This window comes from Mycotypha africana (assembly GCF_025528875.1).
Source record: "Mycotypha africana strain NRRL 2978 chromosome Unknown BDF20scaffold_2, whole genome shotgun sequence".
In the NCBI taxonomy this organism is placed as follows: Eukaryota; Fungi; Mucoromycota; class Mucoromycetes; order Mucorales; family Mycotyphaceae; genus Mycotypha; species Mycotypha africana.
Genome location: NW_026515726.1, coordinates 1146385 through 1172291, shown reverse-complemented (window position 1 = coordinate 1172291; position 25907 = coordinate 1146385). Strand labels below are relative to the sequence as shown.

General features: G+C 37.5%; 10 protein-coding genes and 1 non-coding gene across 11 annotated transcripts; 6 read left to right on the top strand and 5 right to left on the bottom strand.

Annotated features, from left to right (window-relative positions):
• Nucleotides 1-399: 399 nt before the first annotated feature.
• Nucleotides 400-2922, bottom strand: BDF20DRAFT_851651 (armadillo-type protein). Its single transcript, XM_053080034.1, has 9 exons — nt 2610-2922; nt 2348-2529; nt 2196-2253; nt 2033-2118; nt 1364-1890; nt 1205-1255; nt 1046-1142; nt 808-975; nt 400-731 (listed from the first exon to the last, which is right to left on the bottom strand). Exons 1-9 carry the CDS (start codon nt 2839-2841, stop codon nt 591-593), a joined length of 1542 nt encoding a protein of 513 aa, XP_052939050.1. The 5' UTR covers nt 2842-2922; the 3' UTR covers nt 400-590.
• Nucleotides 2923-3092: 170 nt separating this feature from the next.
• On the top strand, nt 3093-4905 carry BDF20DRAFT_282625 (uncharacterized protein). Its single transcript, XM_053075081.1, has 3 exons — nt 3093-4228; nt 4303-4363; nt 4443-4905. The coding sequence occupies exons 1-3, from the start codon at nt 3367-3369 to the stop codon at nt 4558-4560; spliced, it is 1041 nt and encodes a 346-aa protein (XP_052939049.1). The 5' UTR covers nt 3093-3366; the 3' UTR covers nt 4561-4905.
• Nucleotides 4906-5986: 1081 nt separating this feature from the next.
• Nucleotides 5987-6059, bottom strand: BDF20DRAFT_t25. The gene has a single exon. It is a non-coding gene; the product is annotated as a tRNA-Met (tRNA).
• A 131-nt stretch (nt 6060-6190) lies between these two features.
• Nucleotides 6191-7944, bottom strand: BDF20DRAFT_851625 (major facilitator superfamily domain-containing protein). Its single transcript, XM_053080033.1, has one exon. It carries the CDS (start codon nt 7899-7901, stop codon nt 6639-6641), a length of 1263 nt encoding a protein of 420 aa, XP_052939048.1. The 5' UTR covers nt 7902-7944; the 3' UTR covers nt 6191-6638.
• Nucleotides 7945-9296: 1352 nt separating this feature from the next.
• On the bottom strand, nt 9297-10705 carry BDF20DRAFT_910253 (S-adenosyl-L-methionine-dependent methyltransferase; the record flags this gene model as incomplete). Its single annotated transcript, XM_053083688.1, has 6 exons — nt 9297-9420; nt 9496-9813; nt 9895-10157; nt 10267-10391; nt 10462-10550; nt 10626-10705. The coding sequence occupies 6 exons, from the start codon at nt 10703-10705 to the stop codon at nt 9297-9299; spliced, it is 999 nt and encodes a 332-aa protein (XP_052939047.1).
• Nucleotides 10706-10878: 173 nt separating this feature from the next.
• Nucleotides 10879-12092, top strand: BDF20DRAFT_832586 (S-adenosyl-L-methionine-dependent methyltransferase; the record flags this gene model as incomplete). The annotated part of the gene is made up of 4 exons (XM_053078556.1): nt 10879-11103; nt 11158-11225; nt 11305-11365; nt 11439-12092. The coding sequence occupies 4 exons, from the start codon at nt 10879-10881 to the stop codon at nt 12090-12092; spliced, it is 1008 nt and encodes a 335-aa protein (XP_052939046.1).
• Nucleotides 12093-12298: 206 nt separating this feature from the next.
• On the top strand, nt 12299-13258 carry BDF20DRAFT_851608 (ferritin-like superfamily). Its single transcript, XM_053080032.1, has 4 exons — nt 12299-12499; nt 12585-12704; nt 12794-12924; nt 13000-13258. The coding sequence occupies exons 1-4, from the start codon at nt 12350-12352 to the stop codon at nt 13139-13141; spliced, it is 543 nt and encodes a 180-aa protein (XP_052939045.1). The 5' UTR covers nt 12299-12349; the 3' UTR covers nt 13142-13258.
• Nucleotides 13259-13315: 57 nt separating this feature from the next.
• On the top strand, nt 13316-15746 carry BDF20DRAFT_851601 (uncharacterized protein). The gene is made up of 7 exons (XM_053080031.1): nt 13316-13816; nt 13884-13939; nt 14006-14135; nt 14205-14269; nt 14326-14482; nt 14555-14650; nt 14733-15746. Exons 1-7 carry the CDS (start codon nt 13396-13398, stop codon nt 15431-15433), a joined length of 1626 nt encoding a protein of 541 aa, XP_052939044.1. The 5' UTR covers nt 13316-13395; the 3' UTR covers nt 15434-15746.
• A 174-nt stretch (nt 15747-15920) lies between these two features.
• Nucleotides 15921-16786, bottom strand: BDF20DRAFT_814986 (uncharacterized protein; the record flags this gene model as incomplete). Its single annotated transcript, XM_053077036.1, has 3 exons — nt 15921-16252; nt 16342-16425; nt 16507-16786. The coding sequence occupies 3 exons, from the start codon at nt 16784-16786 to the stop codon at nt 15921-15923; spliced, it is 696 nt and encodes a 231-aa protein (XP_052939043.1).
• A 1905-nt stretch (nt 16787-18691) lies between these two features.
• BDF20DRAFT_282099 (uncharacterized protein) lies at nt 18692-20080 on the top strand. The gene is made up of 5 exons (XM_053075080.1): nt 18692-18820; nt 18887-19032; nt 19105-19282; nt 19373-19492; nt 19558-20080. The coding sequence occupies exons 1-5, from the start codon at nt 18706-18708 to the stop codon at nt 19590-19592; spliced, it is 594 nt and encodes a 197-aa protein (XP_052939042.1). The 5' UTR covers nt 18692-18705; the 3' UTR covers nt 19593-20080.
• An 18-nt stretch (nt 20081-20098) lies between these two features.
• On the top strand, nt 20099-25725 carry BDF20DRAFT_851594 (Rapamycin-insensitive companion of mTOR, N-term-domain-containing protein). The gene is made up of 12 exons (XM_053080030.1): nt 20099-20591; nt 20722-20902; nt 20980-21168; nt 21248-21464; nt 21544-21675; nt 21747-21934; nt 22011-24112; nt 24182-24309; nt 24410-24706; nt 24791-24935; nt 25001-25152; nt 25231-25725. Exons 1-12 carry the CDS (start codon nt 20313-20315, stop codon nt 25595-25597), a joined length of 4377 nt encoding a protein of 1458 aa, XP_052939041.1. The 5' UTR covers nt 20099-20312; the 3' UTR covers nt 25598-25725.
• Nucleotides 25726-25907: the final 182 nt, after the last annotated feature.

Genomic DNA, 25907 nt, shown 5'->3' with positions numbered 1-25907 from the left:
ATGCAAAAGTCGCAGCTTGTGACAATTCTTGATCAAAAAGACAGAAAAGAAATTGCGGAGTCAAGGAACTGTAAATACAGCATGTAGATGATAGTACAGGTTCTCTTTATAAAGGTTATATATATTTCGATTTTGAGCAGCAATGCGAGACAGAGGCTGAGCCTGCTTTATAAGGCTGTAACCAAAGACAAGTTCAACTATACAGCCGAGCTCTTCATCCGTTTTTTTTGTTAAAATCATGTCATAAAAGCAATTACTTCAACAAAGATAAGTAGGCTTTGAGCCCTTTTAAGCCTTTGCCTTACGCTGTGCCCGTAGTACTACTACAGGTAAATAACCGCATTTGCGGGCCTTTCATTAGAATTATCAATGCTGCTTCTTTCAACACTATCAATTTACCCTATGTGAAAGTCTTCTAAGAGTGTTGTATTTTGAAGTTGGTATGTTTTTTATTCAATATTTCGCTTATGTAAGAATGATGACTTATTGAAAAAAATCTCATGAGCTAGCTAAGGTAAGGTTTTTTTTACATATACGATCTACATGAAATTCTACTGATACTATACCTACTGCTTCATGTTTTCTTATTCTTACTCTTGCATATCTGGGGACTCATTATAGTATTGATCAACGAGTCGGTTCGCAAAATCATATAATTCTGGATCCGGTGCTGGAGCAACAGCTGCCAAAGCCTCCATACAATCAGGTACATTTTCAATGATTTCCTTTCCCTTCAGATTAAGAAATGATGACTAGTGTAAGAAAATTCTGTAATCCCTGCGTTCAACATCATTTAGTCTATCTTACATTTGGCAATTGAGTCAAAAGCAATTCAATATATCCAAGAGCTAATCTCATCATATCAGCATCTTGCGATTTTAGCAGCTCCAAGAAGGCTGGGAGTAGTTCTTTATGTTTTAATTTGCTTAGATATTCGGCTCCATGGTTTGCAATGTTCATGATACAGTATGCGGCCTATCAATGGTATGGACGGTATGTTACTAATAGATGCTAGCTGTGGTGATGTTTTTTAATGTTTACTTACACCTTTACGAATATCAAACGCTCCTCGAAGCACAAGCTCCGATAGGCTTTTAATAGCATCTAGTTCTTGCAATTTTTCGATGATACGATTATTTGACCTACGAGACCCGTTAGCAAATTGAAACAAATGCCAGCATGGATAGTAGGTATAAAAACTCACGTTGAAGTAACATTTGACAGAACCCACAATGCTTCTTTCTTCAAGGCCCTACTTTGTTAGACAATATGTGGAGGGGAAAAAAAAATAAAAAAATGTAGAGTATATGAATCAAAGACGCCCCCTCTGTTCTTTTATAGTTTATTCTTTCATTCAACTCACCTTTGATCCGATCGCACTAATTTGAGCACGTTAGGCAAAAAGTCATCATGTTCTGCTATGGTTTCCAGATACTCGTCCGTTGCCACTAAATTACCCAAAGTTCGGAGAACCGGCAAAACGACAGGTCCTTGTTCAGCTAGAAGAGCCAAACTCTTCACTAAAGGCGCGGCAAATTCTTTCTGCATTATTTCTCGGCGAAAGCTTTCACTTCCAGCTGTCAAATAACTGATGACCCAGCAAACCTCGGTGGCAGTTTCCTCGTTCTCTAGATTCTTCAGTAATTTATCCGAAATTTTCGTTGTAAAGAAATCTTTCAACTGCGCTTCTTCACCCCGAGCCAGGTTGGCTAATGCAAAGCAGGCAGAAGTAACAAGACGTGTATCATTGGAATCAAGCATACGAATCAACGGTTTAATGGCTCCGTTATTACGAATAGTTTCGCGAACCTTGTCATCCTCGTCGTTCATATCCCCTAGGTCTTCGGCTGCCATATTACCTAGCGCACCAGCTGCTATTTCCCTCAGATTCTAAATACAGACAATGTGTACGTAACACGACCATTCAAAAGAAGAAGGAATGAAAAGGACCCATCAGTTATCCCAGCAAAACTATGGGGAATAGAAGGGCCGTCTCCGCTTTTTTTGTAAAAAAAAATGTTTCTCTTCTTACCATATTATCAGAGTTAAGAAGAGAAATGAGGTAAGGCACAGTCGATGTTGATTTTATCCAGAGATCATAGGGACCTGCAGCAATATCTAAAGCATATAAAGCATGTGTCATTGATCAGAAAAGCAAGTAAACCTCAACCAGCCTTTTTTTTATGCCGACTCACTGGAAATAGTTTGCGCGGCTTCGATTTTTTCTTCTATGTCTGCACTGGACAGCATTCGCTAAAACAAGACAAAGTACAAGCATTAAAGACATGGTTGAGCCTAATTCTATGGAATTGCCTGCTATTCAACCAATCATGCTCGAATACTTTACAGTTAATGCCTCAATGCAGTTGCCTTCTGTAATAAATTTGATGAGAGCTTGAGCAGGCTCTAATACGAATTTGCTGATATGCTGTGCAGCAAACACACGGACGTTGCGTTGATCGCTATTCAAGTCTTTTGAAAGGCCTTCTACTTGGGCTTTCGTGAGTCTGTAATAGGGACTAATGTCCTCTGAAAGAAAACATAATATTTCAATTTACGAGTGTTAACCCCCCCCCGCATTTTTTGTAATGCTATCTCTTTCTTGTTACCATCATTTTCATTCTTTTCATCTTCAGGCTCTTCTTCACCTGTACTCTCGTATTCTTCTTGGCGAGTCAAATTGCGGAAACGTTTTGCAGTAATTAACTGCTCCCTATGTTTCCTACGCAAAGTCTCATTTAAAGCTACACGTCGCTTAATAGTCTCATCGGGGCTTCTTGAGATACTATTGCGTTTGTAGAGATGACGGTGATCGGTAGAATTTCTTCGTTGTTTACTCATTTGAAATTCAGGCTTGTTGGTAAATCGACTGAATGTCGAAAGAAAAATGTGAAAGTTATGTTAAGGATAGTGGGAAAAGAAAGGAAAGAACGAACGAATTAAAGTTTCTCAATGCGAAGAAATTCATGCAGCAAAAAAAAAAAAAAAAAAAAAAAAAAAAAAATGTTCTGTTAATGAGGCTAAAAAGAGCAAAACCCAAATTTGGTTCGAAAATAAAAAAAAAAAAAAAAAGACATTCCTCTCTATGATTGCTACTGCCTCCAACCTATTAAAAAGCGAACCGTTGTTTGGTGTGTCACACCTTTCACCGTCGTTTGGGCCCTGTTCAGCCTGAAATGTTGCTGCATAATGAGAATAGAAAAGAAGAAAGAGTGCCTATTCTATCTCAGCCCTGACAAGGCCAGCATCAAGCATTCAGTTTACTAGCCTTGTTGAAAACGGTGTTTGTTCGATTGACTTACATTAGTGTCTTTTTTTCTTTTCCGTTTTAACGCTTTTTTCTTTTCAACGTGCCAATCTGAATCAATGCCAAAGACTCCTTCTCTTATACTTCCTGATTCGTTACCCGGAAGTTGGCTGACACGTTCAAAGATTAGCAAAAGAAATAAACCAACGATATTCACCTTACATCACAACAATGATAGTACTCATGTGCCTGCTGCTGCTGCTGCTGCTTTAGCTTCTCTTGGTCTTAGAAACAGGATGAATAACATCCATGACAACAGTTTCGATTTGATAACCGAAAATAATACTGCGGCACCCTCCACATTCTCCATCTGCTCTTCGATAATGAACGACAATAGCACCCTTGGAGTAGAAGGTGGAACGAAGGACAATACAATAGGTGCATCTGTTGTCAATGGCTCGGGTTCTGTTCAACCAGAGTTTGATCCACAATACCAAATTCAGTATCAGCCAGCGTCTCCGCCTTCTCAACATCCTTCTACTCACATTCTTCCTCCTCAACAACAACAACAACAACAGCAACAACAGCAAGCCATTCACAATACGGTTGAAGTCAATCATAATATGATGAATGGTACAACAACTGCTGCCACGCTCAAAGGCACTGAAGCTTACCATCAAAAGGACTCTCAAGAGCAATTAACATCTGAGTCTAATAACAATGAACTTTTAAACCAGAAAGATCAAAAATGCCAGTCTTTACAAAAAGTCAGCAAAGAAGATGAGAATATCCTCGACTTTTCTGAAGAGGAATTGATGCAACTTGATAATGTGAGGCCTGAAAAAAGTTCTACTGCGAGTGTTACTAGTGACAACAATGACTGTAAGAATGTTCTTGTCACTGTCACTCATCCGCAAAGCAAAAATGGGAATCATCAGCTGCAGACCGTTGATGAACACAAGTGTACTTCTCTTAATCGTGGTAATATCATTTTACTATCTCTATATAGCATAGAGAAGAGAAAACAGGGTTGAATAACCGAGAAAACTTTATAGCTTCTCAAAGCCTCGCTGATGAATTCCAGATATTCATGGAGGAACATAGACAAATCAAACAGTAAATATAACTTTGATGGTGTTTTTGTTTTTTGAAAATAGCAGATAATGTTTTAACGTGCTGAGATCTCTTTTCTCAGGTCTATTGAAGATAAGAAGAAAGAGTTAGAGCACTACATTAATGATAAAATGGAGTACCTCAACCAGAGACAAAGTTATTTCCAAGGTCAATTGAAGCTTTTGCAAGACTTTCTGTAGGTAGGACACCGTAAAACTCCTTTTCTAACTCTATCTTGGAGAAGAATTTGTTATAAAGCATCAGAGACGACATTTGATAATAACTGTACCACATGGACTATAAAGTAAACATTGAATGTTGTTAAATGGTGAAAGATCTTTATTGATACATATAGTATATACACTAAGGATACTGTATGCAATAACACATTGTATACGTAATGCTTTTTGATAAAGTTACCTTGTAAACGCATGGTTTTGAAAAATTCATTATAGGAAGCCGTCTCTGCGGTTACGCCATAATTACAAAGGACTACATCCGACAGATGAAAGAATTCTGGCAGTGATTCACAGATTGTAATATTTTCTATATCGTTGTTGTGGGTTAAGTTTCTGCTGATGTGGTTAAGGTATATTTGACTAGGTCTAACGTGATAGGTTACTTGGGGGGTTTTTCAATTGAGAGTATTGAACACTACGTATGAGATAGCGAATCGTATAAATAGATATGAATGAAATAATAAAGAGAGATGAAAATAGAGAGATAATAGAAAACCACAGAATCGACGTTTCAGTCTTAACGATAATAATACAGGGGAAGCAATCAGTTCAAAATAAGGAAAATGTAGATAATGGGTAGATTTCAGGTAATTCATTGGCTCAAAGGTATCGTTCCGTTTGATATTCTTGTATCTTCCTTTCTGTTTAATCTAGTATCAGAACATCCAACCATATGATATCATCCGAAATACGGTTTGACTAGTAGTATGACAAAAAGAGGTTTAGTCAAGTGTATAATATCATATCTTTTAGATTACACTAATAAAGAAACATTCTCGTGGTCGTTAAAAAGAGATAATTTGGGTAAGAAGAATGAATATGATTGAATAGGTAGATGATGAAAACCTCAGAGTATTCTTCAGTGAGATTAAAGTGGGAATAATACTATTTAATATACATGTTCAAAACTAGACTTGTTGAAGCAGACCAATCGTAACGAATCTCAAACACTTACATCGATATGGTGACGCTTGCAAGCGAACAGTTCATAACACCTGTCCCTAATATTCATTACTAAAAGTTATCCTACCTACTTATATTCAAACCATGTTGTCCTGAACGATGGTTGAGGCCGAGCTTATAATTTATGTAGGTAGAGACCAATACTCAATCGAAGAGAACTCTCTTTTGGAAACCTGGACTATTCATATACATATACAAAATGTTCATATATGACAAAACGGTCAGAGTGATATCTATCTTTTTATAGCACGATAGAACCCGTAAAAGAGCAAAAGTATCTATTGTTATACACTAAGTAATGATAGGCCCAAAAAAAAAAGAAAGGTAAGCATAATAGTGGAGAGAAATCCATCTAATTGACTGGAGGTAAACTGGACGCTATATTGGAAACGTACAACGAAATAACGCACAAATAAAAAAAAGATAGCAACAGTCCGTTTCGATCAGACGACCTCAGGGTTATGAGCCCTGCGCGCTTCCTGCTGCGCCATGTTGCTTTATATTTTTTTAAACTAGTAAATTAATTTATATTGCAAATAAATCAAGAGGAGCACGTGACTATCCATGGCATTTAGAACCGCGCAGATTTTCCGGCCGGGTTGCATATTTTACCACGCTAGCGTTTTACTTTTAGCCAACATTTCACCGCAATAGTCATTGGAGCTGTAGTCTTTTGACTTCGATCGTGTATGAGATGAAGCAAATGGTGCGTTCCTTTTGCTTAAATACTCACTTCAATCATTATATAGCGTGCGTTAATTTAAGCTTTTGGGGGGCGGGGATGAACAAATTATCACGCAAGTCTGATTTGCCTTGTCAAAGACAGAATTGTGGCATGATTTCTTTTTTATTCAAAAAAACTGGATTTTATTCATCCTTTTAAAAGAGAAATACATAATAAAAGGAAATAAAAAAAGCACATAAATACTATAATACATTAATTACTGACAAAAGCCAGGAAATTTTGCTATTAGCTAGGCTTACAGATATTGATAAAGATACGAACGTTATAACAGTAGCTTTGGTCCGTGTTGATAAAATTAGAATGATTTAAGCTTGACAGACAAAAGGCGTAATTACTCCTCATCTTTTTTATTCTCGTAGTCAGCCTTTTCCTCAACATCCGTAACTTCAAAAGCTTGCGCTTTTCTATGTGAGCCAGGAAGATGGTACTGTTTCTTGAGACACCACCAGCAACCGAAGGTGAGCAATATAGAGGCAACGGATAGTGCAAAGTTAACAATTTTGCCTTTGTAGAAGTTAGGGGCGTCGCTAACGACCCAAGCCCCCACACTGATAAAGTTTGGGATCAAGTTACCGATACAGTTGATACAAGCAATGGCCAAAGCACGAGTGTTCGCGTCCAAAGCGAAGATCTCATTGATGAAAGTAAAGACAATGGAGAACATGGAGATATTGTTAACAATGACAAAGCCGGAAAGCATAACGAGCCAGAAAGGTGTAGCACCATGGTTGATTGCGAACAATAACAGATAAAAAACAGATACAATGATTTGCACGATGATGATAATCCAGGCACGTTCACCAAGATGATCAGATAGTTTACCGAAACCAACGACAGTAAGAGCAGCCCAGCCATAGATAGGTGACACCAAATAGTTGGCAAGTTCTTTGCTCCATCCCATGCCCTTCAAAATGATGGAGAAATTCAAAATAAATTGATTGCCAATGTTCAGGCAAATAAAATCCAAAGTCAGAATGTAAGCATAAGGGGTTGCCAAAACATTCAAGAAAGTTTCCCAGGTGTATTTTTCCGACTTGATTTGTTTGCCTTGACTTTTTAATCGAGCAATAGCGCATTCTTTTTCTTCGCCTTTGATCCAGCTAGTATTATGGGGGTAGTTGGGTAAAAGCCAATATCCAACAACACCAACAGCAACAGACATTAAACCTTCGATGATAAAAAGCCACTGCCAGCTAGCGAGTCCACCTGCACCATTCAAATGGGAATTGATACCAGCAGCAATAATTCCACCGATAGCGCCTGAGAGTTGATTACCTGCCATAAAAATAGCAGTACGTGTAGCAAGTTCTTTACTGGTATACCAGGAACCAATGATAAACACCATGGAAGGCACGAAGGTAGCTTGAGCTAAACCTTGAATAAATCGAAGGCCCCAAACGCCATTAGCAGTTTTGACAAGGGCAATGAAGCAGGTGACAGCACCCCAAATAAGTTCAGCAGTTGGAAGGAAATAGCGCGGTAAAAGTCGAGCAACAACCATGTTTGTAGGAATCTGTGGAATAATATAACCGATGAAGAAAAACGTAACACACCAATTGTATGCTTCGGAGGTGATATTGACATCTCTGTCCATACCATTGGTATACGCGTTTTCTAAAGAAAAAAAAAAAAAAAAACCAAGTTAGACAAAATGACAACGATAACTTTGCGCTGCATCCAGTTGTGCACGGAATAACTTACGCATATTATTACGAACAAGATTACTGGTGAAATAAGAAAAGAAGGCAAAAGAGATCAGGCGAAGATCAAGCTTTCTTAATAACCGCTTCTGCACTTTAGGATCGATCTCGATAATTTCTGGCTGATCAGGAACAGCCGTTGAATTTTCCATACTGTCCTGAGAAAGATTATTCGCTTCTTTGGACATCGCGGGAAGTGTAAAAATGGATAATGGAATATGTATATAAACTGATAGAAAAACTAAAAAGAAGAGAAGCTAAAGTATCGAAAACAGTTTCCACTTTATATAAGGTCAATCCAAAAAGTTCTTTCAGCTACCTTTCCATACTATGGTTTTGAAAATATAAATTGCATATAAGTTTACTAATGGGCGTCGTTTTAAGCCTTCCAATAGGAAATTATCTGATGGGACATTGAGCATAAAATAGGCTCTCCCCCAAATCACCAGATTGGTAACCAAGATCCGTCCAAAAACCTCAAAAGAAAACATTGAGAGGGGCTATTCAATTGTCTCAAACATGCGAATAAGTTAGGGGAATAGCAAATCAATCTTTGTTTTGTAACATAGCGTTAATTTGTACCCATGAATTCATTTCGATAATAAGCGAAACGGCACAGGCAAAAACTGAAAAATATTACTATGACAATAGATTGCTATTTCTTTTACAAGCGTTCTTCTTCACGATGAATGAAATCAGCGTCTAAACGTTAAAAAGCGCGCAAGATAGGAAAACTTTGAAAAACATCATGCTGCTAGAGAAGTATGGGGTTTACACCATTCCAACTTATTGGATGATTTCCCCGCTATTTACAGCAATGCGGGGAAATCTTTGTCGTTCTGCATTATTGCAAAAAGAGTGTGTCTCGGAGCTATTCTATACAGATTTGTGGAATGGTAAATAGCGGGAAAGACCATCAACCGCGGACCTGTCAATGGCAGGCATAAACCCTTACCCGGTTGTTTCTTCACACATCATGAATTACAAAAAATCGCGTCGTTTGTTTCTTTTTCGTCAATTATCTAAAATATTTATTGAATATGATTGTCATACAGCATCATGACCCGAAGAACAGTTGCAACTGAGCACTGAACTGATGGTTTTAAACAGTTCCGAAAATCCCCTCCAAGGCCATGCATTATGTAATAAATTTTCAAATAACATCAGGGTTTTTTAAACGTCCAAAATTTAACCCTAAATGCTGACATAAGAACATGATTACGACATTTGCCCTAGGAATGTCGCTGATACTTTCAATTTTTTCTGTTCACTATTGCTTGAATTTGCCATTACAGTGATATTTGTTCCATTTCCTTTCCGTAAACTTTACTTTTAGTAGCCCAGACGACACAGTAATGTGCTGCTAAAAGGTGCCATTCTTCAAATTCGTCTAGAATTTCTAATCTTGCCAACCTTTGATAAGCAAATCAGAAACAAAAGTCAAGTCCTGTTTATGCGATCTGTCTTGTACTCTTCTAGAGCCCTTACCTCGCCAATTCGGATTTGCTAAGATAGTCATCATGAATAGTATTGATATCTACGGCTTTTGCCGTCTGCCAACCAAGGTTTTTGAACCTTTCTTCTTGATCTGCTAGGTCGGGGAAAGCCTGTAATCCCTTTAGTTCTATATGACGCGTCTTCAAATTGCGAATCATCATTTTACCAAAGGCATCGTTAGGTCGTATTTGTTCGTACAGTGCAAACATTGTGTTTGTCATATTTTGTGTAATCCATTCAAGAATGGTACTTGATGCGTCTGGGGAGATATAGATGAATACACATTCTGACAGAAATAATGTGGGTGCGCTACATCGCATAAATAGAACTTATTAATCCATTTCTGCCATAGCCTTTGAGCGTGTCGCTTTGAAATTAACTCGGGCTTACTTTTTGTCCAATCCAGCTTCTTCGAGTTTTCGTACAATTTCATGCCAATTCCTCAAATCACCTCCCAATAGGCAGTAATCAGAACATTTTAAATCCATGCCTCCCCTTTCCAATTTAACATCTCCTGCTAATAGCTGGCTGAACACTTTTTGTCGCTTTATAGTCATGGCTTTTTTCATTGTAATCTCTGGAAAGTCTATTTCATAATATCTTAATAAATGTTTTGAAAGATTGCTGCGTCCTTCTTTATCCAAAACATTCGCCTTTTTTGTTTGTTTGACGCGTTGAAACAACATGTAGCATTATTAGAAAGCAGAATTCCTGGTAGGCTTATTAAACCTTAGCAAAACCTCACTAAACGATTGAATCTACCTTAATATTGAAATATCTTGTATCAAAACCTGCACCTAAAGCAACAATTTGCTTTTTATCGCATCCTGAAAGCGTTAAAAACTGAGACACGAGCGAGTTTATGGCATAGCTACGAATAAAGCTCCCTTTTGATTTTTATTATTATTAATCAAAAAGAACAAAAAGCTGCTGCTTACAAGAACTATAGACCCTTACCTCTATTGATGATAGGCGATCGTCGATCAGGTCGTTTTACGAATAGCTTGACAAAAGGATCCTCCAAATAACCGACATCGACAGCGGATCTTTTAATTTGCGAACGTTTTAGTAAGCATAAATGAGGAATGCTTCTTTTTCCGTCTTTTCTACAGCACATTTACAGTCTACTAACTGTTGCATCGTCATTGGTTCCCCGTATAATGTCGTCATTTGTCTCATAATCATCCGTAAAGCGGTTCATTTGTCTCAATAACCACGAAATAAAAAAAAGGATAATAATTTATGCAGACATTCTGTTGGTGATTGTGTGCTAAATTCTTTCTCGAAAAGAGAGGTGAGGGGAGGGGCGGGGGTGTGGAGTTTCAAGGCGACTGAGCTAGCACTCCTCCATTCAAGTTTGATCTATTCTCATCAATGACATTCCTGATCTGCACGAAGAAATCGCTAACTCATCTAAAAAAATTCATTCGTAACTACAGCAGCTTCCAGTATGGAGACTTTTGTATGTTGCGACAAACAAAGTCAAATAAGACTTACTTTGTTGGCCCACTAGAAGCAGGAAATCAAAAAAGTATCAAAGGTGTCCCTGTATACCACGACGAGATAGTTGGCAAAAGACCTCGAACTGTGTTGACGACGGTAAAAGGTATCAAATGGAGAAATAGATTTTTATACTAGAAATGATGTATGAAGGAATCCCAAACTCATGGGTTTTTAATAGAAAGACAGCGATATATGCTTCACTTTCCCACCTTGGACGAGTAAAGATACAGTTTCGAAAATATACTGAACTTTAGAGAAAAGCAGATAACTTAGGTCAAAGTATTTGTAATTTTCTAGATATGTGGTGAACGTTCCTAGAGCTTGTACACCCATATACCCCAAAGATGCCTCAGCTATTGTAAGTTCTTATTCTCGACTTTTTGTTTCAGCAGCGAGATAAATCAAAAAGTCCATTTGGCCAATTTATTTAGGTTCAACTGTTGGATTTAGAACCAGGACATAAAGTGATAGAAGCAGGGACAGGCAATGGCTCGCTCAGCTTATACATGGCAAGAGCTGTAGCAGGCAAGGGAGAAGAGAGCGATAGCAGCGGTCGAATTGACAGTTTCGATGTGCGGGAGAACCATTCAAAAACCGCCAAAAAACATATTGAACGCTATGCTCGACGACGATATAGCTCAATCATTTCGCTTCATATAGGTTCCGTGGCCGACAAGCTTTCAGAAATGATGATGCCTAACGAACAATATGATGCTGTTGCGCTAGATATGCCAGAACCCAATGCGGAAATACCACGACTCTTGCCTTATTTGAAAAACGATCGATTTATTGTATGTTATTTGCCAAACATAACGCAGGTGCTTTCGTTAGCCAAATGTATAATAGACTTGCCACTTGTGTTGGAGGATTGCATCGAAACAGAATGGAAGGAATGGGAAGTGAGAGCAACTCATATCAGGAGTAAGCTGAGGGAGCGCATGGAGAATAACATTTCTACAGAAGATATGGATATTACAGCAGGCTTGCCTACAGATGCATGGGTTTGCCGCCCAAAGAATTTTGACGTAAAGGGCCATACTGCATTTCTTGTAAAACTAAGAAAAGCAGCGCCCATTATTACTTGATTACAGCAAAATAAAAAAATGTTGCTACGCTTATGGCAAGACTGTCTCATACTGATTAGCAGAGGCTTCTTTATGCATAAAGACTTTGGGATCCGGGTATTTTTAAAGCCTTCAAAAGTGCAGTTCACTTAAAGTTACACAACTTCATGCCTTAAATCTCAATATCAGGCTTTCGTTCTGTTATTCCTTTCCTCTCTACTTTTTTACTCTCATCCAACTATCGAACAGTAACTACATCAGTTGCAATTTTTTTCAAAATGAATAGGATGATTCCATCTTTGGCACGACAGAATTTTCAAAGCACTATCGAAGAGGCATTGAACCAACAGATTCAAATGTATCAGCTATCTCAACAGACATATCTAGCAGCAGCAGCTTATTTTGACAAGGCGGATGTGGCATTACCTGTAAGCTCGACGTCTTTCATTTTCCCCATGTTCCATATAGATCCTAAGAAACGCTCTAATAAGCAATAACGTTCATCATAAAAAGGGTTTTGTAAAGTATTTCCTTGAACGGGCAGAACATGAGGGTGAAATGGCACGATACTTGATTGATTATCAAATAACGAGAGGCGGCGTATGCATTATTGGTTCGATTCCTCAACCTTTGGTATAAATAGTTACTTCAATACAAATAATACATTTTTTAACCAAGTAAATGTACGAATCATCACGTTACTCATCTATTTTATCACATAGAATGATTGGCAATCAGTTTCGAATGCAATTGAAACCTGTTTATCCCTTGAAAAAGATGTAAATAAATCGTTGATAATGTTGACACACCTGGCCATCAATAACGAAGATTCTCATTTACGTCACATTTTAAAGTAAGTCTTTAGCTAGCACTACTTTTGCTTATGTGTGGAAGCCATGCTTTGTTCTTAACACCCCATTAATGACAGAGGCAAGCATTTGAGGTACAAGTTAAAAACGATAGAGAATCTTACAAAAGGCTATACACAGATCAAGAGAGTAGGTGATGAAGGACTTGGTTTACACATGCTAGATCAAGTTTTGTACAAACACGAAAAATTTGTGGTATAACCGTTTCTGCTGCAACGTTAGCCCCTCTCCTCTCGACTTTTAAATGTAATAAACTTATAAAGAAAAAAAAAGTTTTGTACATACGACAGGATTGGTCGGACAAAACCCATCTTTCTGGATTTTTTTTTTTTTTTTTTTTTTTTTTTTTTTTTCTTTTCAGCAGCAAAAAATAAATAAAATATCTCAAGTCCCATGTTTGAGTTGCATTACTACCTTCTTCCTGTCTCTTTTTCATTTCTCCTCCTTCGAAATAAATGCCAAATACATTATCAGGTTTGGCCGACAGTCTGGAAACAAACATAGGCAATTTGGCCCGTGCTGCCACAACACGTCATAGCAACAGCAATGCCTCTGTGGGACGCACAAACGGTAGCATGGCCTCTTTACCTATACCACAGCCGCCTCAACATACAAATGTTCCCAGTTTGGACCAACAGCAAATCCACCGCATGTCAGCCGAGTATTCTCATAGCGCTCCTAATCATTCTTCGCATCTGCAAGGAATCAATCCTACAAACAGTGGGTCTCTTCATAATAGTAGCTCATTGTCCAATCTAGCTCATCGTCGCAATTCACAAGTCAACCTAAGTCCTTTAGATGGACCTTCCAACAATATAATTATAGAGTTTGAAGGAGGAAACCACGTTATTGTTAGACCTAACCGTATCATTCGAGGTATACATGTTTTTGGACAGTTTGAAAAAGTTAAAACACAATGAAGTAAATGCTCTTTCCTGAATAGGCAAGGTTACTCTGACAGTGGTTGAACGCATTTATGTCACTAGAGTTCGAATCAAGGTAATTCAAATAACTTCATACTCACGCAAGAATTTTTGTGTTACTAAAATAAACATCCAATGACAGTTTCGCGCTGAGGAAATTGCATTGGTTAAAATTGATGAAGGAGGAGATAATAAAAGTGGAGACCGCTTGCATGAAACTATCACCACATTTTTTGAAACGGATTGGAAGTTATGGGGTAATAGTAATGAAGGTAACGTATATGAACGAGACGGAACAACTACACGGATAACTGTGTCTTTGAGACTCATGAGTATAGTAGCCTATTCACAGGCTGCATGGGATGAATTGAAGCCGGGCAAATATGAATTTCCATTCGCCTTAAAGGTAAAGAAAAAGATAGTATACAAAAGATGTACTGCCGTAGTAACGATCGACGATAGTTTCCCAATGTCAATTACCCACCGTCAATGGAAGAACCTAAGGGATTCAGTATCAGATATGCATGGACTGCACAAGTAGACGGCCCAGCTTTACAAACTGGACTAAAAAGTAGAGAATATCTCACACCATATAGACCGATAATTGTGTCTACACCAGGTATACATGCATTGGGACGAATCAAAGGCAAGGAGTTGAAGCCCGTACGTTGACATTTTGCTGTACAAATAGACCGTCAATGGGATTACAAAACAAAATTATTGAAAGATAGAAAGACAGTAGTTGCTGAAGTGGAAGGAAAACTACTTAAACAATCTTACTGCCCTGGTAAATGAGCAAGTATATAATATCATAAATGGGTGCAGAATGGATGAGATGTGGGCTTAACCCCCTTTTGGCAAACAAATAGATGAGCCGTTTTTAATGAGTCTCAATATCAATTTATGTCAGCCAGATTCTCGAATTACAAACGTGATATTCAAATTTAGGAAACACCATGAGGGTAAAATGCTAGTGCAGAAGGGCACAGCCTTTAAAGAACACATTCGAATCGTGTTACAAGGACAAATACCTGTAACGAGCAGCGAAACGACCTTCCAAGAGGATATCGCATTTGATATTCCTACGCGACTTGTTTCTCCATCATTCATCTCCCATCATACTAGAGTCTATTACGATATATATTTCCAGGTTTTCATAGAACACGGGGGGTTCATAAAGACGACTCATACATACGATTTTGCTGTGCCTATCACCGTCGCGAATTTACCTTACGATCAACTTTTACGAATTCCAGGCTTGACGTCTATTGCCTTTTACAAAAATAACAAAGAGTTACCGTTATTCTTTGATCCCACATTAGACGAACCGCCAGAACAAACCGCATTACCTAGTGAGTTGATGGGGTCAATTCAAGCAGCTTTGTTAACATCAACACCGCGGGACGATCCACCAAACTACTTTAGCATTCCAACAATACCTGCGCAAATAGAAATACGCAAAGAGCGTAAAGAGAAAATAATTTATCTAACACGTGTGGCAAGGAGTAACACTCTTCCTGAGTTGTCAGAAGCCTTGGTGATTCCTGGACTGTTTGATGAGAGCTGGTAGAACACTTTACTCATTCCATTTATTGCTGAAAACTTATAGCAAATCAACTAATTCAAAAGCCTACTCTTTATGATTTACCTATGTATATACATATATATAATTCTCTATTTGCAATTCAACCCCTAAGTATTTATAGCCCAGTCATCGATATTTGCAAATGGAATTCGACTGGTCGTAGATCAAAAAATGCGTCTGATGATCCCTTCATTTTATGTAACTATAGCTTAGTAAACTCAGTGCGCTAAATGACCTTGAATGATGAAGTTGTAAAAAGTTGTAAAAAGTTGTAAAAAGTTGTAAAAAGTTGTAAAAAAATTTACAAGTATGTATATATACAAAGAATATGAAATACAAGGACCGAATTAGCAATGACATGGTATGTTCACAAAACTGGTGCGAGAGTGTAAGATAATAAGGAGCGGTGACAGTGATAACAATGATAAGTTACGAATGCTTTGACAATGAATGCAGTCAATCGTATACTTTTTTACATAATAACACATTGGTCATCCAACTTGTCAGTGATTTGATCCAACCAGGAAAGATCGCCGGTACCTTTACCGAATTCAACATAAAGACAGCCCGGGTTGGGTATATTGGGCTGACAAGTCACCTTGTACTTCTTAACCAATTCAATGATGGCAGGCTTTAATTTAGCGATTTGCCCAGGACTATGTAAGCCTTTGCCTACAATGATGATTAGGTCCTTTGCGCCAATTTGTTGACAATGTTGAATTGCCTCTTCAACTTTATCCGATGCTTCCTTTACAAACAAGCCGTGCAAATCAATTTCATTCGCTGGGCGGCCTTGATTTTTCACTAATGGTAATGGTAATATACATTCAACAGAGTATCAAATTATCAGTTTCAGATCATCACATCACAAAGAAATTGTTGGGCGTTCTCACCTGCAAAGATATGATCAGCAGCTTGTTTATTATACTTTTTCATTAGAGCATCGTGTTCATGTCCCCTATTCGATAATTCCTTTGCTATTCGTAGTGATATGATAAAAGAAGAACAGGTTAAACAATGCATACATTCCGCTCTTTATCTCTATAGACAATTATTACCTTCTGCTCCATCACCATTTTTGTATGCTTCTTGGCTCTTAGCATAGCAACTATTTCTTTTTTCTGCTTCTTCATGTGCAAGGGCACGCAGTCGAATATATTCCTCATCGTCGTCCACATCATAAGAAATATGGTGACTGGCAGTTACGTGGTTATTAGGGTTATGAAACTGTTGTTGTTCATGATTAAGTTTGTCTTGCTGACCCTTGACAGTTTTATAGATGTCAACACCAGTTTTGATAGCTTGTCCAACTTTTTCAATAGACTGTGAATTACCCATCTCTCACTTATTGTAACTGAGACGATGAAGAAAAGAGGAATCTCAAATCCAGTCTTAGTTTGAAAAAACCCCCTTTTTTTTCTTTTTATCATCATGGATTCATATTGCTGCAAAAGGAAAATAAAAAAGCTGATAAATTTTATTGTTCACAAAGGCACAGGCCATGTTTTAGCACTATAGTGAGTTCTATTTATAAAGGAGCGCGGTAATCCGAGACGAAACTTTACTGATATGGTACTGCTTACAGGCATCTATATAAATTTATAGTGTCTATACCTAAAAACCATCTGGTACATTAAAGTGATTCAGTATTCAGTATCAAGGAGTACTTTTATACGAACATCCAGCATTTAAAGTAGGCTTGAATAACGAGCTCTTTGCTTCTTATTCTGAAATCTAGTCTGATATAAATCTTTACACTAAGCTAAAGTACAAAAGTATCTAAACTTGGTTTCGACAGCAGTTGCTATAATTACCAAAATGCACATTACTACTACTACAACTACTGCAGGTACTCATAAAACCCATTATCATTGCTATTTAAGAATCAGATGGAATTTGTACAAAAATGAGAGAATGCAGAAAGCGCTTGAGTTTTTCAAAAAAAACACTTCTAAACAGACATGCCAATAATATGAAGTGTGAAAACAGTAGACAAGGACACTTTATTACAAATAGAGTCACTGTCACTTGCAAAGATATCCGACTAATAGCTCTCTAAATAGTGCATTGCATGATACAATTCTGTCCTTCATTGTTTCATTTCGATATAGATACGTTAAGTGTATGGTAAATTTTTATGAGAGACATTCAATCGAATACATTCTGAAGCAGACAATTGATGTTGCAATATAGACGTTGGGTGCTAATTTCCACTGTGCTTAATTAGCGCCTAAGGAACTCTATGTACGCATAAGGGCCAAAGTCGTGTGCATCTTTCATCGTTCATCATTCAAATTTTCAAATTAAGCGTCAGCATCTCCTTTTAACCGTGACAATGACCATTTCCACGGTGGACCAATTCAGTGTGAGAGATTCATACAAAGAATATTAGGTGAATAAAAAGTTTAAAGTAGCTGAAAAAGAAATGATGGATGAAGTGAACATGTGCAAGCTCAAAGTTGGCGGAACAGATAGATAAAAATACATGCGGTAGTGATCAGTATTATGGTGAAAAGGCTTCTCGATTATTTTTTCATTTACATAACGTGAGTGTTAGCGTATACAGGTGAACAGCAAATCGAGTTCAGAACGCCATTGTACCATATCAATTAGATGCAGACCTAAATGATATTAACCCTCCTATTGTTCGGCCTGTTACCTATAAGTTTTCTCCAACCTTGAGCTTTGTTAGAGCCAAGGGAATAAGATGGCGTGTTTGATATAGCAAGTTGTATTGGGCTACTAATAGGAATAGCTGTTACAACACAATAAAAGATTGATAAAGAAAAGCTAAAAGAAAACATATATACAGGAAGCTTATCAAGGTAATGTTTAATTTAGAGTTTATATAGAAGTTAATCTGATTGAAAAAGCATTCACTTAATTCTTCGTATTAACCCTTTATAAAAACCTGGACGTCATCAGTAAGTGAACACAGTTTTCAAATTCGGGAATTTAGAATTGACCGAAAGCCGAACAATCGAACAATTCATATAAGAAATCTGTTAAAGTATGATATTACGACCCTCCTTTTGAAAAAAGTTGAATTGCACACAACTAAAGAATAGAATTGTAGCTCCCAAGTCCCTTTTCCCCAAAGTCTTTACTTAACCTGAAAATAAAACGTGGTTCTGACAGCATTTACCACATTTCAGCCTTCATTTTGATTTATTTTTTCCTAATGCAGCGTTTTTAAACTTTTTCTTTTCTTTTTCTTTTTTTTTTTTATTTTTTTTTATTTGCACACTTTATTCACAATGGCATCAGATATCTTCTGTTTAAAGAAGCAACTTATTATATACGGGGCACACCATAATAATAAGATAAACGTAGCGATTCATATGATATTTGTCCCAACTATCCTTTGGACCGGTACGATAAAGAGAATTCATATACTCTTAGCAAGCAGTCATTTAATATTTTTCTTTAAATGAATAGCGCTCGTCCTCGTTTCAAATACTGGTCCTCTCATCAATGTTGACGGTACTGTATTTAGTTCTTTAAAACCATTCGGCCCGAATCTCGCATTCTTCACGATTGTTTTCTATTCGATTTATTATGCAATTTTGGATCCTATTGCTGCAGTAAGTAATTGTAACTCTGAGATCCTAAAGATGATAATTTGGAAACACTGGGACTTACTGTGCTTGATACAGTCATTAGCCTCTCCTATTCTCTTGCTTATGAGCTATACAGCCACCAAATTTCTGCAAACGACTCCTAATGCTAATAGAATTGCTCTCTACATCCATATTGCTTCCTGGATTTTTCAGTTTATTGGTCATGGTGTGGCCGAGAAAAGACGCCCAAAAGTGTTTGATAATCTCGTACAAGGTATATGACTTTATCATTTATAATTTATGCCATAAAATTGTAAAAACCACTCAAATAACGTGTTCCTTTGTGTCACACATAATGTTGTAGCACTCGTATCAGCACCCTACTTTGTCTTTTTTGAAGTCCTATTTTTCTTTGGCTATCGTCCTGAGCTCTACAAAGAAATAACAGTCGAAATCCAGAAAGATATCGCTGAATTCCGTGCAAGTAAGTTGTTCTTTGATGACAGCTTGAATTTGGACTAATGAGCTAACATTAAAAATATATAATAGGAAAAGGCAAGCCTAACTATCAACCAGTTCAGTAACTCATCTATTCAATACTTTATTTTGTACTATTACCACTGCGGTAGAACATTAAACCGCTACCAAAATATTTTTACTCGTTATTGTGGAGGTTAATCAAGCAAACATAAGTAAACTTTATACTAATTCCTGATATTGGGTCCTGAGAGTTGCCAAATGTTTTCAACTAGTTTAATCAGTTTGTAGGCAGTAAATCTCTTGCATTGCATCTCAAAAAGCATATTCGTCTTATTCTGGACAAATATATAGGGGAAAACCAGCTTTCCACCAATAAATAACGCTTCAATAGCAAGAAATTTTGCGTAATTGCTTACACAATTTTCTTATAGTGTGATGTGGAATATCATGCTTCAGATAATACAAATCCTCATTAACCTTCAATTGCCTAATTTTGCTTATGTTTATCACTTTTTGACTTGGAAGTCGATTGTCAATTCATTGAGGGCGCAAAGCGGAATATCACGTGCGGGGCTGTCTCATTTTTGAGCCCTCTGTATTTGAAAGACGGTCTATGGAATCTCTTCTTTCTGCTATACAGATTCAGTCAACAGTAATACTTGTTCGTTTTGCTACGCACCCTCTGTTAATCATTAAAGCCCATTAGGAGGGTAGCATTTTTGTATAAAAGCTCCATTTTACATTTAGACGGCACATTACCGTTTTCTTTACTTTTTCTTCAACTGTTGAACTTCACACTTATCGTTTTTTTATAACCGAATGTAATGAGCCCTTCTCCTTCCTCAACGACATTATCCTCCTCACCACATTCTTCCAGCAAATATGCAGATAGTCAAATATCTATCCATAATAGCCCTTCATTTAATAATGCCGAAACACACAGTGTTTCCAAATTTCAAACCGTACAACATAATCACTCTTCTACCTCCCAAACTAGAACAGCTAATGTAACGATTGACAGAACAGCTCAGCCGACTTCACAACAGCAATCCCAAACGGCGTCGTCAAAATCTGAGAAATTGGATACAGCCGTAGTGAAAGAGGTAAAAAAGATTCCTATACGAGGGATGGAGTTTGGAGTAATAATCTGTTAAAATGCACTTTGGAGTACGAAAGTCATCAGCAAAATAAACGGCTTACTCTCGTCTATCCTATTGTTGATGTTCTTATTAGTTGGAAGAGCTGTTAGTTAGACTCGATAAGGAAATCAAAATGAAAGCTGGTGTAGAGAATATGTTAGAAGTTTATATAAAAGATAAGAAGAGGACTAAAGAATTAGAAGCACAGCTCGATGTCTATAATACAGCAATTGACCATACTACGAAACGCATAGATCATATACGAACCAGTGCTGGTAAGAATAAATCCAAAGTGGGATAGAATTGATTGATATGTGCATAGGAGCATCAGTTAAGCAAACCATTTATGCAGTTAATTCAGGCACGAATATAATTGAAGTAGCTCGACTGTTAAAAACTTACAAATACACCGGAACAAGTTTCTCTGATGCCATTACACCTTCAGCACTTGTGCAAACGCGATCAAAATTAAGATCAAATAAGGACCATTTAAAAGGAAAAGAAAATGCAAATATTGAGAACGTATCTTATCCATACGACGGTAATAAAAAAACGATCAAAGTAAAACATGCTTAAAAGCTGAAGATTGCTGAAGAGATATTGCGTTTGCTCGAAATTAGATGCCTGGCCATTAGATCAGCGATTAAAACATATTTTGGAGAACCTTGAAGTGGATGAATGGAAGATAATTGATGGAAAAGATAACGGTGAACCCTCTCAAAAAACTCTCGATTCGATCAAAGATACGAAATTGGAAAAGCTCGAAACATTAATTCGCATATTAAAGAACACAACAGGCATTGAAGCACATTGCTCGAAAAATAGTTTGATCAAAGGGTACTCTAGCATTTCAAGCAAGAGTACAATTCTCCACTAAGCAGGACAGCTTAACCGAAAGTTTTCTTATTCTCAATAGTTTACGGCGGTGCATAGTTAGTCCCTATCGAGAAATTAGATTACAAGGCTTACGTGCACTCAGATTATTAGTGGAAGGCCCGAACGATGTACAGCAAATAATGGCATTTCAAATAGATATTTTTTGTGTTAGGTAGGGGAACAGTCAAGTTGTAAACTAACTTTTAACACGCAAATAATTGATGTGTGATTAATTGTAAAAAGGGCCTTAGCACGCGATCCGGAAAAGTCTGAGCCAGAAAGGGAACAAACTCTCAAATTGATTAGAGCATTCATAGAGTATGGAGGCGTCAAGCATCTTAATCAAAACATCGTTAGATCTATAGTTGCTATTGCAGAGCAGCAGGATGCACGATTGAGGAATATTGCATTAGAAACCTTAGCTGAATTGAGTAGGTTTGAACATGTATAGAAAGAAAAGGGTATATTTGAACTAAAACGCTGTATTTTTAAATTTGTTACGCGTAGCTATTTTGAATGTGGCATTGACAGTGAGATCAGGCGGTTTAAGAGTTTTATTACAAGCATTAATTGATGGTCAACAAGGTATATCTGAAGTGCTAATTCAAGCTGTTCTATACGTATTGGATACACCAGACAAACGATGCTATCTTCGGCCAGGCGTAGAATTGGAAATCATAATTGCTCCTTTCACCGAACCCGGCAGTGGGACCAGCCATGAGGAACGATTGAAAAATAGTGCGAGAATGGTCATTACATTGATCAAAAATTGGGCAGGTATCTTTTATATGAGTGCCAATAATATGAGAGCGGCGAGATCCGTCGTACAGGCGTTAAGGATGCCCGTTCCTGAAACTCAAAAACTGGTGCTGGATATGTTTTTTGAAATTTTCAGAACCAAATTACCCAAAGATCATCAGGGCTATTTATCAGGAAGACAGCATACAATCCAAATGGCACCTGCAACACATACGGAGCCTGAAAAATCCTCATCTTCTGGTCCCTTGACACTGTTGCATGGACCAGTGATGACTAACTTAATGACGGCAGGCGGTATTAACCCCGACTCTTATGCTAGATGCACATCTCAACGAGGCGCGACTACTGCAAGTAACTCTGAAAGGCTCAAAATGCTAGATCACCATTTAAGTATTATTATTATCATTTTTATTGAATCCGATATTCTAATGGCTCTCGTGGATATGGTTAAATCTGACGACATATATATGTCGAGAAAGGCAACTCTTCTTATCGGAGAGATTTTACAGCTGTCTACTCGTCACTTACCTATAATGATGGCAATCCAGGTTCAATCATTACCTAAACTCTTCTCCTTAGCCTCTAATTTCGAGGACGAGCAAGTACGACATAATGCTACTGCAGCCTTAGCGCATATAGATCGACTTACCAGAGCGCGTGCACGTTATATGGCCTCTATCAGAGAAACACCTTCCCTTACCTCATCAACGTCATCTTCTTTCATAATCAATGCTTACAAAGGCAGCAGTGGAAATAATGAGCGATTGCTTAACACTATTGCAGCACCTCCAAAACGTACGCAAGAGAAAGTTCATGAAGTCAAGCTCAAAATTGGCTATGCCATCGACGATACCCACTTTAGACAACTTTTGATGGATTCACAGGTCCTTAACACGAAGGATCATACCAAATGGAACTGGGATAGTATTATTGAGCTTCTACAAGGTCCTTTGCTGAATCCACGACGGTTAGAAGAAGCTATGCGGGGCAAGAAATTCATTAAACGCTTATTGGCTTTTTATCGACCCTTTAAACATCAGTTTTCAGATATGAATGCAACAAAAGGAACTATTCATCGTTATGTTAAAACAGGCTGTACTTTACTTTCCATAATATTAAGTAACCCAGATGGTGTACGCTATTTAAGTGAAAACAAACTACTGCAGGATATTGCGAACGCTTTCAATGAATTAGACCCTCTGTTGATGCTGCAACAAAGTTCGTTATCATCGAAAGCAGCAGGCAGCGGTGGTGGAGATGATACGCGCAAGGAGACAGAGCCTATATTTTCAAAAGAACGTATGGAAAACACTCTAACGTGCGGTTATTTTGCTTTGTTGGGCACCATTTCTAAATACAAGGAAGGGGTTAGGATTATGGAACGCTTCAAAATTTTCAGTTGCTTTTACCATATATCTGAACTGAAAAATCGAACAGACCTAAAAGTAGCAATGATAACTAACCTGGATTATACTCTCGACGGTCATCCTCGAGTGCTGTTATCAAAGATCATGACATCTGGTTATAACCCAATTCGTTTATTTGCAACACAACATATTGGTGTGATTATGCGACAGTCAGAAGCCGAATGCAATGATTGGGTGATACGATTACTAGTGACACAATTATACGATACTAACCTAGAAGTGTGTCAAACGGCTGTTCAGTTGTTGGATGAGGCATGTCAAAAGCAAGCAAACCTTGAGTTATTGGTACGGTATAGACCTAGTTTGGGTCATTTAGGTGAGATTGGTAACCCATTACTACTGCGCTTCTTGTCAACATCGACTGGTTTTCGATATCTTAATGCTTTGGGCTATGTTCAAAAAGAGATGGATGATTGGTTTGAGGTTAGTAACCACACCATTAATGCTATCTCTCAACCATAACAATCTATTGATCTTCAACCTTCAAAATAGAGAGGTAACCAAAACTATGTAACACAATTAGAGATCTCGCTGGCGAGGGCTTTAGCCAACACACCTGAGAAGAAAGCTTTCAATCCATTCGAAGAGCGTGTAGATAGTGAGAACGACTTTGAAATGCTGTAATTTTTTTTTTTTTTTTTTTTTTTTTTTTTTTTTTTTTTTTTTTTGCTAAGTAGAAAAATTAATCAACTAACCGGATGTATTAATGTTGCGATTTAGACAACCTGGAGATGGTTTATCGCCACCACACTTTTACGGTGAACTGACAAAAACAGAAGAAGGCTGCAACTTGTTGAGAGAAAAGGGTCACTTCAGGCTGTTTGCAGACTACGTGCGAAATTCTTCCTCGAACAAATTCAAAGAATCTGACACCTCCTTGAGCCAGCTGAAGGCGGTGTTGTGGGCGTTGGGTAACATAGGTGCAACAAAAAACGGCTTACCATTCTTAGAAGAGGAAAATGTTATAAAGGACATAGTGGAAATGGCAGAGACTAGCGAAATTTTGTCATTAAAAGGGTATGATTCTTGTATTTATTGAGTGAATAATCAACTGCTAGCGGTAGTTTATCTTCGATTTCTCTTTACTAAAAAACAATATAGAACTTGCTACTTTGTTTTGGGCCTAATAGCTAAAACACAGCAAGGTGTTGAATTATTAAGTGAATTTGGATGGGAAAGCGTTGTCTCTTCAAATATGGAGCCTGAAGGACTATGTGTACCAATTAATCTGTGTCGTTTTTTGACAGTAAGTAATGATCTCATGTGTAATATTGACTTTAGACTTGCGTCTTACTCTCTAACTTGCGTCAGATCCAAAATTGGACGTATAAGCCAGCATTGTCCGCATCCCCGCAGTTACCTCGGTCTGCTACTACGGATGCAATAGCCTCAGATATACTAAAGCATACTGGTGACATGAGCAATCATATTCTTGCAAATGAAGCATCAAAAAATTTAGCAAGGTAGAACAACTAAATTCTTGAAACGACAGTGTATAAGCTTCTCCTTGTAACAAAGATTTCTTTCTTTCTTCCAAACAGATTGCGACATTTATACCCTGAATCATTCAAGAGAATCGATTTATATTACTCAGTATGCCAATTGCTGGGCAGTTATCACTTTAGAAGCACTGTTCGCAAATATATTTTGGAAATTTTTGATGTTAAATTCACATCAGAATCTTTGGCGGAACTAGATGAATTATCAGTCATGAAGACCAATACCACAGCAACTATATCCACTAGTGATACAAACAATGATACCACTGCAGAACAACCAAATATACATCCTACGCCTAACGATGAAGATTCAGTAGAAAATCCATCAATTCCACCGATCCCAGTTTTGAATAAGAATGCTGTAACTCAAGAAAAGCTCGATTCCCCAGACAAGGCAACTCGGATTTAATTTCACTTTATACATTTTATAGTATTCGAGACTTTTTGATTTACGATCTAAATACAGTGTTTTAACTACTATTTCAGACTTTTCACAAATTTTATTGGACACTATTAAATCTTAATTTAGACAACTTTCAATTATTTTACGATGAAGCGGTATATTATTCTTGGACGATTTCGCTGATAATCGATTATCCAATATCATCCAAGCAGCATTAAGGATGGCGTACAAGCTAGTCCTAAAAATGAGTCTTCATAGTAAGGAAGTCGCTAAGAAAACTCTTATTGGCGTGACTTTGCAATAGGACGAGCTACAA

Coding starts and splice junctions, on each gene's coding strand:
- BDF20DRAFT_851651 (XM_053080034.1), bottom strand. CDS start 2,841: ATGAGTAAACAACGAAGAAATTCTACCGATCACCGTCATCTCTACAAA. Junction 2,530..2,609: donor TGAAAAGAATGAAAATGATG/GTAACAAGAAAG, acceptor GTTTTCTTTCAG/AGGACATTAGTCCCTATTAC. Junction 976..1,045: donor CGTTTGATATTCGTAAAGGT/GTAAGTAAACAT, acceptor TACCATTGATAG/GCCGCATACTGTATCATGAA.
- BDF20DRAFT_282625 (XM_053075081.1), top strand. CDS start 3,367: ATGCCAAAGACTCCTTCTCTTATACTTCCTGATTCGTTACCCGGAAGT. Junction 4,229..4,302: donor GTGTACTTCTCTTAATCGTG/GTAATATCATTT, acceptor AAAACTTTATAG/CTTCTCAAAGCCTCGCTGAT. Junction 4,364..4,442: donor GAACATAGACAAATCAAACA/GTAAATATAACT, acceptor CTCTTTTCTCAG/GTCTATTGAAGATAAGAAGA.
- BDF20DRAFT_851625 (XM_053080033.1), bottom strand. CDS start 7,901: ATGGACAGAGATGTCAATATCACCTCCGAAGCATACAATTGGTGTGTT.
- BDF20DRAFT_851608 (XM_053080032.1), top strand. CDS start 12,350: ATGAATAGGATGATTCCATCTTTGGCACGACAGAATTTTCAAAGCACT. Junction 12,500..12,584: donor AGGCGGATGTGGCATTACCT/GTAAGCTCGACG, acceptor CATCATAAAAAG/GGTTTTGTAAAGTATTTCCT. Junction 12,705..12,793: donor GTTCGATTCCTCAACCTTTG/GTATAAATAGTT, acceptor TTTATCACATAG/AATGATTGGCAATCAGTTTC.
- BDF20DRAFT_851601 (XM_053080031.1), top strand. CDS start 13,396: ATGCCAAATACATTATCAGGTTTGGCCGACAGTCTGGAAACAAACATA. Junction 14,136..14,204: donor ATGGGGTAATAGTAATGAAG/GTAACGTATATG, acceptor TGAGTATAGTAG/CCTATTCACAGGCTGCATGG. Junction 14,270..14,325: donor AATTTCCATTCGCCTTAAAG/GTAAAGAAAAAG, acceptor GATCGACGATAG/TTTCCCAATGTCAATTACCC.
- BDF20DRAFT_282099 (XM_053075080.1), top strand. CDS start 18,706: ATGGCATCAGATATCTTCTGTTTAAAGAAGCAACTTATTATATACGGG. Junction 19,033..19,104: donor TTTTGGATCCTATTGCTGCA/GTAAGTAATTGT, acceptor TGCTTGATACAG/TCATTAGCCTCTCCTATTCT. Junction 19,493..19,557: donor TATCGCTGAATTCCGTGCAA/GTAAGTTGTTCT, acceptor AATATATAATAG/GAAAAGGCAAGCCTAACTAT.
- BDF20DRAFT_851594 (XM_053080030.1), top strand. CDS start 20,313: ATGAGCCCTTCTCCTTCCTCAACGACATTATCCTCCTCACCACATTCT. Junction 24,310..24,409: donor GAGAACGACTTTGAAATGCT/GTAATTTTTTTT, acceptor GTTGCGATTTAG/ACAACCTGGAGATGGTTTAT. Junction 24,936..25,000: donor ATCTGTGTCGTTTTTTGACA/GTAAGTAATGAT, acceptor AACTTGCGTCAG/ATCCAAAATTGGACGTATAA.